Source organism: Papio anubis, chromosome 10 (assembly GCF_008728515.1).
Source record: "Papio anubis isolate 15944 chromosome 10, Panubis1.0, whole genome shotgun sequence".
In the NCBI taxonomy this organism is placed as follows: domain Eukaryota; kingdom Metazoa; phylum Chordata; class Mammalia; order Primates; family Cercopithecidae; genus Papio; species Papio anubis.
Window position 1 is genome coordinate 108261777 of NC_044985.1, and position 19778 is coordinate 108281554.

Below are 19778 nucleotides of genomic sequence, written 5' to 3' on the forward strand. Positions count from 1 at the left end.
TCAGATGGGAAAGAGAAAAGCTTGAACCACTAAAATTTCCAACAATTCTGATAACAGCTTTAAAAAATGAATTTGTATTTTTGATTATCTCATTATTTTTTTTTTACCAGTTCTTTATAAGCCAGGACTCTGAAAACCAACTCTTGCATTTACCAAGTAGCTAATTTGATTTAAAATATATTATCCATTAAGAGCTGCAGATTAAAAAATGACTACACAAACACAGCTGTTAGAGATAATTTAATTCCACCTCTGTTTGAAAAGCCTAGGTTTGAATAAGGTACTCAATGCTTGCTTAATCAATATTCTTGGGACTCAATCAAATATAACTTGTGCTTGAAAATCAAGGTTATAATAAAATAAAAATAAAAGTAAAAAAAAAAAAAAAAATCAAGGTTATTCCCTAGGTAAGACTCACATGGAAATACATGAGAAAAACTTCTCAATTTAGCAATTGAGCTACTAAAATATCTAGATTTCAAGCATTCCCTTTAAATATATCACATAAAAATGATGCTCTCTTAATTACACTAATTTCCATACTCTCACATAAACGGGACACATAAATGGGAGTATGGACGTGAATATTAAATAGGCCTAGAACTTACTCTTGCTCTTAATTTCAAACATACTATTTTTTTTCCTGTGTTCACCTGTATACGAAAATTTTCAAAAGTTTTCAATTAAGTAAAAATACGGAATTAATTTTAAGAGTCTTTCAAAATGTTCATTCATTACCTTAAATTTCAACTTAATATGAATCACATGACCTTCATTTTAACCCCAAAACACCCTTTAAATGTACAGGAAATGACTAATTGGATTTAATGTAATCAAATCATATTTTAATTGCGAGAAAAGGAAAAGAAAAAAATAAAAAGCATATTATAATATTAGTTACTCTAATGAAACAACATGGGTGTGAAGAGAAAAATGATTGCACTATCAAGACAGCAAAAAACTGGCATAAAGACAGACACAGAAATCAATGAAACAGATCAGACAGCATAAAAATAGACCCACCCATATATGATCAATTGATTGTTAAATAATGACGACAAGGTAATTCAGTGGGAAAAAACAGTGCCTTCAACAAATGATGCTGGAACCAACAACTGACTGCGTGAGGGGAAATGTATCTTAATCCTTACCTTATACTAAATAAAAAAATTAACTTAAAATTCATTGTAGACATAAATGTAAAAGCTAAAATTATAAACTACTGAAAAAATAAAAGTAAATCGCTAAAATTTCAGGGTAGGCAATAATTTCTTAGGACTTAAAGCACGAACTACAAAAAGTAAAGTGATGAACTGGACTTTTTCAGTATTTTAAAACTCTGCTCTTCAAAAGACACTATTAAGAAAATGAAAAGGCAAGCAACAGACTGAAAAAAATACTCACAGCACATATATCTGACGAAGGACTTGTATCCAGAATTTATAAAGGACTTTTATAATGTAGTAGGACAACAACCCAAAAAAGATAAACACTTCACCAAACAAGATATATCAGTGGCATATTAACACAAAAGATGCGCAACATCATAAAAAAAAAAAAAAAAAGAAAATTAAATCCAAAATGAGACACAATTACACACCAACTAAAGTCGCTCAAAATCTAAAGACTGCAGAGGATGTGGAGCGACTGGACCATCTTGCACTGCTGGCAAATATGAGAACTGGTATAGCTGCATTGGAATACAGTTTGGCAGTTTCTTAAAATGTTAAACACTTAGCTCTACTTATAACAGCCTAAATAAATCCAGTATCAACCCAAATGCCCATCAACAGGTGAACTGACAAAAGGATTAAAGCATACAGACAACATGCATGATTCCATTTATATCAAAGTCTTAAAAAACCAAAACTAATTTATAGTGATATAAAGCAGGTCACTGGCTGTCTGGGGCTCGAGGTGGTAGGAGGGAATGAACTGGCAAGGTGTACAAAGCAATTCTGGAGGTAATGCTCTATATTTTTGGGCAATAGTCTTGTGATGGTAGTTACACAGGTGCACTCATTTAAAACTCATCAAATTGTCTACTTATATAAGATATGTTTTATATAAAAATACTTCTATAAATTTAAAAATAATAAAACACAACTCAATAAATGTATGATGTTCACACAGTTCCATGATCCATTTTACACAGTTTTCTCTAAAGGTATCCAAAGAGACTCTCTAAGGGTTACTCAAATAAGAAACAAGTAACAAGTGAGTTAGAAACAACACAGTTAAAATGTATATCACCACAATCCATACCTCAAATGTGTATTTTTCTCTATTATTAAAGAGCATTAATATGGTCATCTGGAAAGTGGAAACTTGCAATATGTGCTTCCGTGTATTAGAGCCAGTTACTTGTGCACCTCCAACACCAACTTCAGATCCATCTTCCTGTTTCATTTTTAAAAAAATATAAACAAGGATACAATCATTTCCTGGTAACATTTATGTACCTATGTGTGTACATATGTATGTATGTACGTTACAGGGTCTCACTTTGTCATCCAGGCTGCAGTTCAGTGGCGCAAACATGGTTCACTGCAGCTTCAACCTCCTGGGCTCAAGCAATCTTCCTGCCTCAGCCTCCCAAGTAACTAGGACCATGGGTGTGTACTACCATGCCCAGCTAAATTTTTGTATTTTCTGTAGAGACCAAGTTTTGCCATGCTGCCCATGCTGGTCTCAAACTAATGGGCTCCAGTGATTTGCCCGCCTCGGACTCACAAAGTGCTGGGATTACAGGCATGAGCCACCACTGCTGACCAATTTCCTGGTAACTTTAACAGCATGTTTCAGAAACAGGTCCCATAATCTCCATCCTCCCCCTCAACAAAAACTATGTAACTTATTTCTATAAAGAAAATCTTTTTTTTTTTTTTTTAGACAGTCTTGCTCTGTCGCCCAGGCTGGAGTGCAGTGGCGCGATCTTGGCTCACTGCAAGCTCCACCTCCTGGGTTCATGCCATTCTCCTGCCTCTCACACCCGGCTAATTTTTTGTATTTTTAGTAGAGATGGGGTTTCACCATGTTAGCATGTTAGCCAGGAGAGTCTCGATCTCCTGACCTCGTGATCCGCCCGTCTCGGCCTCCCAAAGTGCTGGGATTACAGGCGTGAGCCACCGCGCCCGGCCCGGAAATCTACTTTTTAGTAGTAGACGCCCCCCCCAGCCCACACACACATTTAGGACTGTCTCCTGTCCCCCCACTGTGAACATTTTAATGTTATCTGAGCAAGTAACTAATCAATTCCCTATATTTAATGCTAAAATTATTTTAACAGTACACTATGGGATGATAATAATAATGGACTTACAAAACATCACTACTGTTATACTACCACCAAAAGTAACAGGATTAGGTTTCTTTCTGTGTGACCTGATCACAGTAAGAGATCAAAAAATATCATAGCATAGCATGGGGCCCAAGGGAGCAAGGGGCAAGCGCCATTCTCAAAGCCTATTCCTGCTTTATGATTTAAGGATACAAAGTGGAACTTTCTAATTCTTCAAAAATTAACATATGTGTATGTTTTAAAAATCTACTGACCTGCTTAATAAACTTTAAAAGAACATGAGTATTTAGGGAAAGAAAACCTCTCTTTTAAAACAAAAGCAGGCAGTAATTAAAAGCTAAGTTATTTAGTTTCCTTGTCCTTCCCACTTACACTTAAATATATGTGTCGAATATTATTTAACTAAATGAACTATAAAGTACTATTTCCCATTTCAATTAAATATCAAAATTAGAATGTTTTTATAGGCATTTTCAGCAATACTTAAAAACTGATGTTAACAGTGATTCATCATACCAAACTAGTAAAATTCTCATTAAAATCTAAAACTTATTTGTTGCCTAGATGACAATTTAGGTATATTTCTACAGTTTTTCTAGAAGACTTAGTATTTTTTGAAGGCAAATAATCCTGATTCACATCAAGTAATGAAAATAAATTATTCCTCTAAACCTCTCAATCTAGATATAAAAATGTGATTGCTTTTTAAAAGTGAAGGCAAATCACTGGTCCAATACTAATTTTTAAAATGACTTTAATAACATTTGTATATTTAACAAACCTTGAATGTTAATCTTCCCAATCTTGATTTATTAGAAATAAAGATTATAGGTAACAGAATTTTGAAAAGGGGCTCACAGCTTTGTATGTCCTGAAATCAACTTACATTTTACTATTTTACGCAATATTTTCTCAAACCTAATTTTATAAATAAAATATGTAATTTTCCTAATGTTTAGTCCTTAGTGACGACTATACTGGTGTAGTCTTCATATTTTCAAAGTTGCAGTTAGCAACTGAGAGAACGTAAGTAATAAAGCTAGGATTTTTAACCTTTCTAACTTGTGAGACAGGCAGAGAAACAGGAGAAATAAATAATTTACCCAGGTCAACATAAATCACAAATCAGCTCTAATAGACTAACTTTAAGTTACATAATATGTTCAAACTATCAATATTTACCTTTTTAACTGGTCCATAAAATGTGGCATTGAGATCTGCAGAACCCATATGATGCTGGAGTGTGAGCTGTCGACCACTGTGTTTGGCTAAGTAGAACCTTCGGCAAATCAAACCAGGTTTTAGCAAATCAAACAAACTTACACATTTGAAATTACAAACCACAGGATAACATCCCTTAAACATGTATGTGTGTGTGTGTGTGTGTGTGTATATATATATGGACTTTAAAAGTTTAAGGAAACCTTAGGAATCAATTCAGGTGCAACTTTCTACAGGAGAGACCTTGAGAGAGCCCTAAGTAACTCAGCTAGATATTAAATGACAAAGGCAGCACACTAAACAATTTCTACTGTACACTCTGGCCCATCCTACTGCTGCTCAGCCCCTGCTGTTCTTAAGACCACCTTTCTCCACAGTAACCCAATAATCAATTTGTCCTAAGCCAGTAGTAGACATCGACAGTACAAAATACACTCCTATACCACAGTACAAAAAATACTCAATGCACTAATGCTGAACAAAGGGCATTTATAAAATATTCCTCTGAGAAAAGTTTATGTAACTTTTTCTTACATATTAAAATTATAAAGGATAAACTCTCCCTTTGTTTTTGTTGTTCAGAACTGGTACTTTTTCTTGAATTTTTATATTTATGTTTTTTTGTCACTATCCACACTGTATTTTTTCAAAGCCTGAGCCACTCTGTGGTTCTTGCCCCAGTATAACCACCATGCCTTCACTCTTAGAATTCCTTTTCCCTTGTCGTTTTGCCCTTCTACAGTTTCTAAAAAATGAGGACTTTGGGGAGGGAAAAAACCCGACATTTCTGTGAACTCAAGAGACTATAAGCAGTGCCTAAACCAGTAGGATTAGGCAAGTAAAACTAGTTGGACAGCAGATATTTTGTGAACTCTTGCAACAGGGTGTATCTGTGTGCATGTCTAAAGGTTATACTGATTCACTATTACAATAAGGATGATGCAGTTGACCAGGGTGAAGCAGGACTGTCCACAGGATTATGTGAATTGTGGTGGTGGAGACAGTATACAAGATTCATGGATTAAACACCTAGCTGCTTTCCTGGAAAATCGCCTATGTTCTAAAAGACAAATCTAGTTTTTATTTTTTTTAATTTATGAAGCTACAAGTCAGTAATATGCTAGTGCTTCTGGTTCAAAATGAAAGCAACTGGCTATGGTAATGTAGAGAAGACAGCTGGGATAGCACCAGAATGTTTGAGGCTTTTTAAGTTAAATTCTTAGTTACCTTGCCTTACAAAGATACATGTCAATATGCTGAATACTCAAAGATCCAGGATATGCGCTACTTAAAAATATATTATCTCCTGGATCAGCACCAAAAATATCTTTAGTTTCTGTACAACCTACGTCAAGTTTTTAAGTATAGGCAAGTTGAAATTATTTCTGATGAAAGTCACAAACTCCACAGAAATCATTCAAGAAGATATAGTCAAACAACTTTCAAATACATTTTGACATCAAGGTCAGGCAATTCACCTGGAAGAACATCTTAATGAGTACCAATGAATTTTTTGTAGTAAGATGTTTGATGTCAACCTTTTATTATGGGAATATTTTACATCCCACACAAAGAAGGCACTGGTACTTGGAAACTTAAGACAATTGCTAGAATCATTAAGACTAAGGTGAAGAATTTGTACAGTGCCTTCCACGATTTCAAAGAGGTCGTGACAGACACTTGTCCTCCTGACAATATCAAATGCAGTTTCTTCCCAGTTGTTTTTTCAGATCTGGTTCGAGGTTAACAGCTCACGAGCAGATGTTCTAGAGTATCTCTGTTGTCTCTGATTCCAGCAGCAAGATTCAAGGGGGTCAGGAGGCCTTTTGTTTGGTCACTGGTAACTGATCTACACCATGCTGAAGAAATAAAGAAGCCACTCTGGTATTATTCCACTTATAAGCACCTTGCAGGAGTATCTAGCTATCCACAGTCACTGCAAAAACATCTGCCCCTTGCGCAATCAGCTCACAGACAATGTCTAAGTGTCCACCTTAGGCTGCTCGATGAAGGGGGTGATATACTCATCTTCATCCCTAGTGTTCACATGAGTGGTCTTTTCACAAAGTAGTCTCCACACTGGGTAAATCAATTATTTTCAGCAGCCCAAAAAAGATATTTGCTTGGATCTTTTTCTGTTTTTTTTCTTGCATATCACTCTTGTTTTTTTCATCTTGCTCCTCTTCCTCATCAACACTGCTATCTCAGAGCCTCTGAGTACTAGTGGGAATAAGGTATCCACGTATTTCCAACAATGCGAATTGGCTGAAGTGTTCAGAAAGTTCAAGGAATTCTCTGGGTCTGGTTTTCCATCATCATTTACTTTCTCTTTTTCCATTTTCACTACTGCTCTAAATAAAAGGCATTTCAAATGCCGGCATATAAACAATCTTTCTAGAGATAAATTATGCCTGCTTTACTTTATTCATCAAGATCCTATAGAGGGGGAAATTGCTGCATGCCAGGATAAATGTTCCTTTTGAACATGAGGTAATAAATGGAATACATTCATCCTCAATTACGGATATTAATGTTCGAATTCATTTTAATTTTGAACACTTATTTGTACATAGTAATACAAAGTCTGATTTTCATTTACCTTCTGAATATCTCAAAAGCGTGTCTTGGTGCTGGTGGGATGTTGCACTTTGGTGTGGCTGACTGAGTGGGCCAATATCCTGTCGTGAGCACCCGGACTGTAAGATCAACACCACCTAAAGATACCTATGTAAAACAGAAAGAGATAGTCCCCTCAAAATTAACTAGGATTTGCTTTCTGTTCTGTTAAGACATTGTGTTAGATTTACTGAAACAGTTAGTTAGCTCCATGTCTAATATCTAACAAAAAACCATTTTCTTTTTTTTTTTTTTGAGACGGAGTCTCGCTCGTTGCCCAGGCTAGAGTGCAATGGCACGATCTCGGCTCACTACAACCTCTGCCTCCCAGGTTCAAGCGATTCTCCTGCCTCCCGAGTAGCTGGGATTACAGGCATGCCCACCACGCCTGGCTAATTTTGTATTTTTAGTAGAGACGGGGTTTCTCCATGTTGGTCAGGCTGGTCTCGAACTCCCGACCTCAGGTGATCTGCCCGCCTCGGCCTCCCAAAGTGCTGGGAATACAGGCATGAGCCATCACGCCCGGCAAAAAAACAGATTTTCTTAAATGTCAGACCCACCCAGTGTTTTCCGAATTTTAACTACTATGGCAAATAGTTATAATTATTGCTTATGATGTTAATTTAAAAACACTGACCAAAGAATAGTTTTTGGCACATGAATCAAGTCTTACTGTTATCACTGAGAACAGAAAAGTTTGGGCCTTTTCAAATAAAAAGTCAAGGGGGTCAATTATATCATTTTACAGAAAATTCTAGCATAATATCCTTCATCTCAGTTTTAAAATATTTTTGCCATCTTAACACATATTTCTAATATTCCAGCACCTATTTCAACTAAAGTAACTAAAACTTTTGTGTTTTAACATGTAGCTCACATTCCAACAACCTCTGCATAGTACCCTATAGACCCAGTGCTACAGAGCAGGTGCTCTACAAATATCTGTACAATGAATAACTACTTCTAAGCTAGTATCACTGTCACAATTATTTTCTTCTTTTAAACAAATTTTTAAGTAAACAACGAAGCACAACAAAAACTCTTAAAGATTAAATATTATCTTTATTATTGATACTCAATGTGTTATAAATCATCATTTCATTTTTATCTTGCCTCAATGATTTAGTAATATAAATTTTTAAGGGGAGGAATCAGAGTTTATGAATATCAAGAAGCATTCTACACTCATATTTCTTCACAAGTATCCACTAAATTATTACTTTAAGGAAACTGGAAATAAAAAACTTAGATGACGCAGAGAAGAGAGGACCATAGAAAAGACTCTTACATGGTGTATTGGGGGAAGTGGAGAACTGTTTATACATTTGCAAGTTGGTTAGGGGAAGGGAGGGTAACAAAGTGGTCAGTCCATTCAACCCACATCAATATGCATGGGATCTACCCCAATCATCCCTATAGCTTTCAATGTGTAAGATTAGTGGAAGAAAAAAATTTAAAAACTTACTATAGCAAACAAAAAATACAAGAAAATATATCAATATATTAGATTTAACTACACATTCCTAAACAATCTAAAAAAAAAATCCAGGATAATTGCACTACTCATTTCCTGTCCACCTGAAATTTGTCATGGACTTGCATCTTTCCTCCTCTCAGCTCTTCTCAACTGTAAACACTGATATTTATAAAGCAAATCATACAACTATTTACATTAAAGTCAGAATGTTTTCACAGAAATAAATGGTTATTCTACAGAATTAGGTATTTTCACATATCTGGTTTGCAAGCCTATGAAACCAGTAGAAGTGATGATCTCATATTCAGATATCAAAGGAAAGACCCACAAATCTGTTAAACGGTTGTGACGCATTTTAACTATAGAGTGGTACGTGGTGATTTAAAAAATTTAAAAACTGTACTATTCCCTAACTTAAGATTAAGTTGAAAATCAGAGTAAAAAAATGAAACTAAATTCTGAATTTCATTAAATGCTCACAAAATGCCCATCAGACTCCAAAGCCATAGAAGTTCCAGCTCACCACCTTTGGGAAGTTATACCAAACACATTTATAATACATTAATTTCTATGTTTTTATAGTCTCAGTTCACCTGCTACGCACGCTTAGGATATAAGGCCCATTTAAGCTAAACTGACAGAGGAGAATGACAGTAGTGAGGTATAGGAAGGTCAGGTGACTATCCCAAGATGACACAATCTTGGGGTAAAGTGAAAAGAATAATACTGAAACTTAGTAAACTTGTGTAAGCCCAGTACTCTTTCCACAATTTATAACAGATTTGTATTATCTTTATTAACAACAGAATAATTCTCTTTATTAAATTGTCAGTGTATTCCTTCAAGTGGGAAGAAGAAACTAAATTTTAAAAGAATAAAAAATTTTAACATGAACATAGAAAAAGAGGTAATGTGAAGGAAAATAATTTAAGTACAGACAAAACACATGTTGTCACTAATGACATTTAAAGAAACAACTGTCATCTGCTAAGTGGATGAAAACGCCCATTACAAAAGACTTTACATGAATATCTAAGTAGATATTAATGCAGAATCTTACACCAGTTGCCTGTAGATGTTGCCTGAATTCATCCATCGTTGTGTTTGAGATGCTCATATCCCTAAACATTCCTTCCAGTTTTGACGTGAACTGACATCCACATTCAGTCTGTGGAGGAAAAACACAAATTTACACAAATAAATGGTAGATTTTTCTGTGAGGAAGTATTGAAAGAAATAAACTATTTCATGTTATTGCTATCCCTCATAATCTTCTTGTAAATTTTTCCAGTAGTTGCTCTATGCCTGTGGCTAGCAAACTTCAGGATTTTAACACGCAAATTCTCAGATTCTTTCAGAGAGTCCAACTTACGCCCTGAAAGGTAGGGCCCAGAACTCTGTTTTTAATTAGCATCTCAGGTGATTCAGGTGCAAGTATTCTATTCTATGGACCACATTATGCGAAAAAGAACTACATGGCAAAAGCCTCTGTTTCCCTTTTACTAATCTTCCCCTCCAGGCCTCCATGAATGTATCCTGACACACCAACAGAAATTCTAGCAAACTATGAACGTCCCTGAACTTGAACAAATGTTAGTGTAGTCTGTGTTCTTCTCCAAAACAATCTACCTTTATTTCTAGAAATAAACACTTAATAATCAACCAAATAATTTCTAATCACGTTGTCAGTACACAACCATGATAAACATCAGTTAGGTGCACTCTATTCCATCTAAAACATACCTTACCTTTAACTTAGATATCATGTTTTTTTCAGAGTCATCAGAAACACTTTTATTTGTGAGAAGTCTCCTTGCCAAGTGTTGTTTATAATAACGTTCAAATACATCTTTTTCTTGCATAAACCTAAAAAGGACCATTGCTTTATCCAATATTGTTTCTACTTCCTGCTCTGTTAGCTGCAAAATGAAGATGATTTAACAATTACACAATTTTAATTCTACAAAAGTAGTACTACAGTTCACTTACAGCTTAAAAACAATATTGTTTGAAAACACAGGTATCTGATTGACATACATCAGAAAAAGGGACATGGTTTGATGAGGGTCTCCTACTTCACATAGTAGCATCATTCTTACATTCTCATTTAGTGCATCATGAATGAGGTGTTGGAGTGAATTCTATTCCATAGAGGGCTACCACTGAATTGGAGGCATAAGGTAATATAGCGCTGGGTTAAGGGATGACTGAGAACAGATGAAATGAAATTTTAGTCACAGAGATTATTTTATGAAGGCTTTGCATATGCAGGCAAAAACTTACACAGCCAAAAGATGGAATTTTTCATTTAAGCTCACAGCCTAAATTGTGCAAATACAAGGCAATAATTTGTTATAATCCAAACAGTAAAAAGGCCATTGCCCTTACTTTATTTTTTTATTTCTATTTTTTTTTTTTTTTGGAGATGGGAGTTTCACGCCTGTTGCCCAGGCTGGAGTGCAATGGCACCATCTTGGCTCACTGCAAACTCTGCCTCCCGGGTTCAAGCTATTCTCCTGCCTCAGCCTCCTGAGTAGCTGGGATTACAGGCATGCACCACCATGCCCAGCTAATTTTGTATTTTCAGTAGAGACAGGGTTTCTCCATGTTGGTCAGGCTCGTCTCGAACTCCCGACCTCAGGTGATCCGCCTGCCTTGGCCTCCCAAAGTGCTGGGATTACAAGCGTGAATCACTGCGCCCGGCTGCCCTTACTTTTAAATAAGGGCAAAAGGATTCTGTGACAGGTTGTATTAATATATTTAGAAAAATGGAAGACTAAATGAATGAGTAAATTAATAGACTTTTCTATTCTGTGCATCCTTAGTGATTCTGTTTCCTTATTGCAGCTACTGCCTGTAAAACCTGTGACAACATGTTGCTTTTCCCTTTGGTGTCACAAATTCCAACACGAAGTCAGAAGAGACCAATTCAGATGTGAGCAAAACATGCTTCAGTTAATTTTCCATGCTGTCGTGAGCTCCCCAGGTTCCAGAGATATCATATATCATAAAGTCTTGAAATTAAGCTACACTAACTATTTTCTGAGATCTACTCTATCTATGCCTTAACATTCTTGGCATCCAATTACTGTTTGACACACAACCTCCAGAACCAGATGAGAGCAAACAACACTCTGTACTACTAGAAAGATTTCTAGTTCTTTATTTTCAACATGCCTAACTCTCAGTCACAAAAATGACTGTTTAAAACCAACTACAGCTGTGTAGTTGTTCAGGGTTTTTTTTTTTTGAGACGGAGTTTCACTATTGTTGTCTAGGCTGGAGTGCAATGGCGCCATCTCGGCTCACTGCAGCCTCAGCCTCCCGAGTACCTGGGATTACAAGCATCCAACTCCATGCCCAGCTAATTTTGTATTTTTAGTAGAGACGGGGTTTCACCAAGTTGGTCAGGCTGGTCTCGAACTCCCAAACTCAGGTGATCTGCCCACCTTGGCCTCACAAAGTGCTGGGATTACAGGCATGAGCCACCACACCTGGACGGTTGTTCAGTTTTTTTGAGACAAGGTCTTGCTCTGTTGCCCAGGGTGGAGTGCAGTCGTGTGATCATACCTCACTGCAGCCTTGAATTCCTGAGCTCAAGTGATCCTCTGCCTCAGCCTCTGAGACAACAGGTATATACCACTATGTGCCACTAATTTTTTTCTTTTTTGTAGAGATGGAGTCTCACTATGTTAACAAGGCTAATTTCAAACTCCTGGCCTCAAGATATCCTCCTGTCTTGGCCTCCCCAAATGCTGGGATTACAGGCATGAGCCACCAAGCCCATCCACAGTTGCTTGTTTTTGAAGCCAATTACACATTAAGTGAAATGTCTAACTACTTTTGAGCATGTCAAGTATTTCAAACTATTTTTTAATACACCATGGCACACATTTAAGCACAGCAATGGGTCATGCTTAATTTTTATCTGTGAAATGTCCTAATTTTACATATAATTTTGTATCTTTAAATAAAATTAAATGTTATTTTCAAATGCATTACTACTTACCCCTTTGACTCCCTTTTTCAGCTTATCATCAATAAATAATGAGAGGTATTCAGGAGACCTGGAGTTGAGGTTGAGAAAATACTCAAAGTCACCCGCAATAGTTTGTTTAAAGAGCCGGTCATTGTTGAATGATTCCAGGAGGAAGCGATCGAACCTACTCTTCAGATCCAATAAACCCTTAGAAATAAAAACAAAATTTAGGACACATTATAATAATTTTTCCATAAATAATACACGTATGACCATGTATGTTTATCTTAATTTTGCTGGTAATAAACATGTATATTCATTTTTAAACTTACAGCTTTGATATTATTTAAGCCTGTATCTAAGCCTCTATTAAAAATGTCAATGAGAGAAGTATTATAACTTCCATATATGTATTAACACAATGCAAACGAACCAAAGAACCTCCTCACTGCTTCTCATTCTCCTGTCTTCATGGAATAGGTTAGCCAGGGAAAAAATTAGCTTAAAAAATGTACCAAAAAAGCTGATTATATTAAAGCACAAAAACATGGCATATAATTTATTCACAGTACTACTTGAAAACAAAACGTTTTCAAACAAAAAATAAACAGTTGTTTATTCCAATATACCACAGTATAGAAACACTAAGGCATACCAAAGAACCTCACATGCACTATTGAGACTATTTAAATAAGGTCTTCATCAGAGAAGTTAAACGAAAAGTAGCAGTTGAATTTTAGCTCCCTGATGTAAATATGCGCACCTTGCAAAATCCTAAAATACTTAGGATAATTACAACTATTAATTTACTACTGGGACAATTAAGTTGAAAATACGTTTTAGCACTTGTCAAATTGCCTTTATTATAAATGTAGAGCATCTTCTGGGTTTACTTACCTGGATATAGTCAACGGGATTCTTTCCTTCTCCTTCTTCAGAAACAAGAGCTTTACCTTGCTCCCTCAAATAGGAACTCATACACTCACACATTGTTTTCAAACCATTTGGCACACGACTAAATAACTTGTACATGCAACCAAGATCTACAAATCAGAAAACACAAATTGGCTACATTAAAGAAAAAAACACGAATCTGTGTTCAAGCTGTAATACTTAGAGAAGCTTATTTCTCCATTACCCCCATTTGCTGACCACATGACTACTAAAAATATACATGTATCAAAATGAAAACATGAAAAAGTAGGCTAGTTAATGGTTATTACTGTAATTTATAAAACACAACTTTTAGACGAGATGCTTTGAAAGTATCAATTAAATGTCCTAGCAAATTTAAATTTACATGGAAGACAAGATGCCAAAAACCGTAACAATGTCACAAAAACATGGCAACTGCAGTTTTGAGTTCATAAATACTTTATCCTACATAACTCTAATGCAGACCTAATGACACTACAAAACGTCTACAAAAAGGGTCACTAATTAAGATATAATTGGTAGTCCCTGTAATGAGGAAGAAATTTTAAAACCAATTTAAGTCTTGTGGGTATTTCCAAAGGTTTAACTGATAATCATGAAAACAAATAAAATGAACTATACTAAGATTTACTTCATTACACCTCAGGTAAAGTTTTTATGAAATGTATAATATAAACACCACTTCTTAAATATTTTCTTCAGAGCAATCCCTAATGTTTCCCAGGTGGCATCCTAAGCCAGTATCTGTACTTCAAAATTTGGTCTCTCTCACTACACTTTTTAAATTTAGAATGAAAACTCTGGATCCTATCCATTTTTCAATATCATTTTTCACAAGACTAAAATATAGATTTTAAAATACAGTTTTCCCATATGTCTAGTGTTTCTTTATAATAACAACTTATTGGAAGAACACAGTGTCAGAACTTTACAATGATAATTTTAAAAGTTTTACAATCAATAACTTTTTAAAATGGAGTTAGAGTTTCTAGATCAGAGGCTGACCAATGTTTTTCCTGTAAAGCATCAGATAATAAATATTTCTAAATGTGAGCCATAGATCTCTGACTTAACTACTCTACTCTGACACTGTAGCAAGAAAGGAGCCACAGACAATACATAAATTAATGAGTGTGACTATGTTTCAAATAAAATTTTATGGGTATTGAAAATTTATATAAATTTTCATGTGTAATTAAATACTAGATTTTTTTTTTTTTTTTTTAAACCAAACTGGTAGTGCATCAGATTTGGTGGACAGGCCCTAATTTGCCTACCTTGGTCTACAGTTCTAAGAGTAGTTTAGAGCTTAAACTAAAGTTGTATGTATTTTAAAAATATTTCGAAGCAAGTCTGACAAAGTTTTACTAAACTTTATTTCAGTGACTTTCGGCAGCAAATTTATTAGTTTCCATTAATAATATATGCCCATAGTAACCTACACATGGCAATTTTACAGCTTCTCACATGCTTAGCATAAATTACAACCAAGTTTCCCATGTTTAAAACAGGTATTACAAATGCAACAACAATGTATGGACATATACTACAGTAAACGTGGCACACCAAATACCTCTAACAAAATGTCTATTTCATTCCTTTGTTGTAAGTTTTGCTTAGATATTACACGTTGTGTATTTAGTTGACATAAATGACTACAATTTTATTGTATTTAAATGTCAGGGTAAAGAGAATGTAAAAGAGTAAGTGGTAATCTGGCATTCAAAAATTATATATCATTATTTCTATATACACTTAATAAAACAGTTAAGATACCAGCTGGGCGCGGTGGCTCACGCCTGTAATCCCAGCACTTTGGGAGGCCGAGACGGGTGGATCATGAAGTCAGGAGATGCAGAGCATCCTGGCTAACACGGTGAAACCCCATCTCTACTAAAAATACAAAAAGTTAGCCGGGCGTGGTGGCAGGCGCTTGCAGTACCAGCTACTCGGGAGGCTGAGGCAGGAAAATGGCATGAACCTGGGAGGCAGAGCTTGCAATGAGCTGAGATCGCGCCACTGCACTCCAGCCTGGGTGACAGAGCAAGACTCCATCTCAAAAAAAAAAAAAAAAGATACCATTTGAACTTAATTTCATAGCGCTATCTGCATCTAATAACAATCCAATTTATCCTCCGTTCACAGTGAGAAAACTGTTTTTCGTTTTCTGATTTATGAGAATTTGGCTTCATAATGGTGAAGTTGCCTCTGATATGTTCTCAACAAGAGCAACTTTTTTCCAAGAGCGGGGTCTACCACAATTAAGACCTTTTGCCACTAGGTTTCTAGTGGAAGCTCAGAAAAATTAAAGACAACATTTCCCCTTTTTTTTCTTAAGACAGCATCTCCCTCTGCAACCCAGGCTGGAGTGCAGTGGCATGATCTTGGCTCACTGTAGCCTTGACCTCCCTGGCCGGATTCAACTGATCCTCTCACCTCAACCTCCCAAGTGGCTGGAACTATAGGCATGTGCCATCACGCCCAGCTAATTTTTATATTTTTCATAGAGACAGGGTTTCACCAATTTGAACTCCTGAGCTCAAGCGATCCACCCACTTCAGCCTCCCAAAAGTACTGAGATTACAGGCATTTGCCACACTGCCCGGACAAAAACAGGATTTTAAAATTTAATTTAGAATCACAGATAGCTACTGTGTTGTTGGAAACCTATGGTACTAAATAAAGGAGAACTCTGGTGAGTACTATTATGATATTCCTTCATTCACGTTAAGTGCCTGCCATGATAGGCACACCTGACACCTTTTACATATATCTCCACACAAGTTACAGAGATGCTGTAATTCAGGTATGCCCAACAACCTCTCCATCAAACATTTCCTAGCCCCTCATCTCCAGCCCATTTAATCATCCCTCCCTACATGCCCCTAAGGTAGGTAAGAAAGCATTCACTCAATACCTAAACAGTACATTACATAATTTATCAATACTCATTTTGTTTAAGCAGGGCAAATGCTTTGCATGAAGTCCTAGTCTACCAGAGACCATTTAGAGAAGGGTCATCAAATCAGAACCCGTGGGGCAAATAAGCCTGCCACCTATTTATGTACATACAGCTCATGAACTAAGGATGGTTTTCACATTTTTAATCGCTGAGGAAAAACTGTAAAGGATACTATTTAGTGACACATAAAAATTACATGAAATTTAAGTTTCAGGGCCCATAAATAAAGTCTTATAGAAACACAGGCTTATTCATTTGTTATTGTTTATGACTGTTTTCTCACTATGACTGCATGGCTCACAAGCCATTTTATTCAACAAGAACAAAAAAGGCTTGCCAACCCCTGACTTAGACCTTAATTTTAGCAAACACGGCAAACATACTAGATGACTTGTTTTTTTTTTTTTTTTTTTTGCTTTTACAAAAAAAAGGTTTAACAGAATAGTCTTTTAAAAAGGAAGTCTCTCTAGTTTTGTTTTTTTTTTTTAAATTATATATCACTTTTCAGGGATTTATCATATATACAAAAATTTAACAATTTTAAAACACAAGGTAAGGATTCCACTAGAGAGAAACGTGGCTCAACTTCCCACCAGCTTTCTTTTTCCCTTCTCTTGTATCCTCCTCCTCTTCATAATTCTCTGTTAAAAAACTTTTTTTCATTCCCTACATAGCTCATGACCCCAAGAGGCAATACGTATTTCTTTTACTAAAAAGAAGTGGATAAAATATCGCTCAGATTTCATCTACGAAGCAGGAGAACAAGGGACCATGTTTTTTTATTTTCTAATACCATATCACTGATAAAGGCAAAGTTTTAAATCAAAGCATCAGAAACTAAGAATAGAAGATATGGTTATTGTTCTTTTAACTTGTAATTTCTTCTAGGATACTTGTCACAATTTTTTTTTCACCCCAGGGAAATAAAGATAAATAGCTACAAAAAATAAATGTTAGTTATCTCAATAATGTTTTTTACTTTTATGCACTCCTCCTTCCTCCTTTTCCATTCTGTAACTTCAGTGTTCCCCAAACCAATCTAATTTATCTAAGTGTATCAATATGGAAGACATACATATTTTTGCATTTTTGGCACCCTATCACAACTAAATCCCAAAGGAAAGTCTACAAAAATCTAAGGTGGAAATTTAAGATTTTAAGAGAATCACAAAACCCCAAGAGTATGTAGGAATAAAGACAGCCCACACCCTTTGGTATACGACAAGTACAGGAATGAATGAGGAGCTCACTGGGCTCACCAATACTGTTACACTTTTTATCTTCTGGATTAAGAAAAACATAAAATGAGACTTAAAGACAGGAAATGCTCAATTCATTAGAAATATCTAAAACCTTCACTGGTAAGACAGTATCGAGCTTGGAAATCCCACCCAGGTTAACAGCGGAGACAAATTAACAATATACACAACTTCTTGAAAACTGATACCTGCTTTAAATGTAGGAAAGTTTTAAAAATATCGATAAGGCAGAATAAGGATTTAATTATTTTTCAATCGGTAACACTTACCTTCTGTCTTTCCATTTTTCAACATATGTACTAGCCCAGAATTCTCCATTTCTACTATAGTCTTCATGTGCTTGGAAATGAGTTCCCTCTCAACTACCTTCACAATTGGTTCTTCCGTTGATTTGTCAAGGCAGTGCATCACTCGTTCTATCTCTTCATTAATTCTAGCTTCTACTTTCTTTATATATACTGAAGCACTATTTTCTGCTAAAAATTTCTGGCTCTCCATCTGCAATTTAAAAATGTAATTTTTTTAATATAGAAGAAAAAGGTGTTTTTGCTCTTAGCTGGGGTTTCTATAGTGTTTATAATAAATCAGCCTAAGTAAAATAAGTACTAATAGGATTTTGTGTAATCTCTCATTACAAAGATTGATATAGTCTGAATTATATCCTTTAAAGCCTTTGGTATTTACATAATACTAAATTAAAACATTACCTGTAAACAATGTTTTTCAAACTGTGCCAATGCACTCCAAAAAATAGCCAAAAAAGTAAATATATATGCCAGTGAGGGTCAAAAATATAGAAGCATCTGACTCCAAGATAGAGTGGGATGTTCTTTTTTGATTTGTCTGAATGCAAAATTATAACCAGAAAGATTTATCATGTTTATCATACGCTTTGCTGGCATACTGCTGGTTACTAAAGTCTTCCTGCCATCCCACTCCCAGTCTCAACGGAGTAAATATATACACTAACGTTTGAGAAAAAGAGTTTTTAAATAACTAATAATCTTTTTATTTATTTATTTATTTATTTTGAGGTGGAGGAGTCTTGTTCTGCCACCCAGGCTTGAGTGCAGTGGCGCGATCTCAGCTCACTGCAAGCTCCGCCTCGCCATTCTTCGGCCTTAGCCTCCCGAGCAGCTGGGACTACAGGTGCCTGCCACCACGCCCCGCTAATTTTTTGTATTTTTAGTAGAGATGGGGTTTCACCGTGTTAGCCAGGATGGTCTTGATCTCCTGACATTGTGATCTGCCCGCCTCGGCCTCCCAAAGTGCTGGGATTACAGGTGTGAGCCACTGCGCCCAGCCAACACTTTAGCTTCCTACTAATACATCTGTTTTGGCAACACTACAAAATTCCTACTGTTATGGAATGTTATGTTATGCTACGTTATGTTATGCTCAGATAGTTACGGTTTTCAGGAAAAATGCCTGGTTACAGTTACCTTATAAATACTATCTTATGCTTACTGGTACTCAGTTATTATTGTTATCATCATTTTATTACAAATTAGTACCAGTTTAGCTTTACTTTTAGCAATTTAGTTGGTTTGGACCACTGTTGCAAATTTCTATCAGTAGTACTCACTGGCCTGTAACCTTTTAATCAACAACCTTTAAGGCAAATATGCACTACAGAATCATTCATATCCTTATGTGTGTTTTACTAGTAATTTAAGTGACTAAAAGCCTGCAAATGAGACTTTGTTGGTGATGTACTGCTGTGAATTTATGGTACTTAAATAATTCATAATATTAGATATAGTAAAATGTTAAGGATATTTCTAAGTTTACAGTTTTATAACATACAGTTGACCCTTGAACAACACAAGTTTGAACTGCACAGGTCCATGAAGTGGATTTTCTTCCTCCCCTGCCACCTCTGAGACAGCAAGACCAAGCCTTCCGTCTTACTATTCCTCAGCCTACTCAATGTGAAGACGAGGATGAAGACCTTGATGATCCACTTCCACTTAGTGAACAGTAAATTATAGTTTATCTTCTGTATAATGGTCTTAATAACACTTCCT

At 35.7% G+C, this 19778-nt stretch overlaps 1 protein-coding gene and 1 pseudogene across 4 annotated transcripts in view; both read right to left on the bottom strand.

Annotated features, from left to right (window-relative positions):
* Positions 1–19778, bottom strand: part of CUL3 (cullin 3) — a 116617-nt gene that overhangs the window by 23314 nt on the left and 73525 nt on the right. For all 4 annotated transcript variants that reach the window (XM_021924417.2, XM_021924420.2, XM_021924418.2 and 1 more), the window contains 8 exons: positions 18021–18249; positions 13492–13637; positions 12625–12801; positions 10364–10534; positions 9676–9783; positions 7122–7246; positions 4484–4580; positions 2266–2400 (listed from right to left, as the gene is read on the bottom strand). In XM_021924417.2, the coding sequence (XP_021780109.1) occupies positions 2266–2400; positions 4484–4580; positions 7122–7246; positions 9676–9783; positions 10364–10534; positions 12625–12801; positions 13492–13637; positions 18021–18249 (1188 nt within the window). The remainder of the gene's footprint in view (positions 1–2265; positions 2401–4483; positions 4581–7121; positions 7247–9675; positions 9784–10363; positions 10535–12624; positions 12802–13491; positions 13638–18020; positions 18250–19778) is intronic.
* Positions 4587–7115, bottom strand: LOC103876566 (annotated as a pseudogene).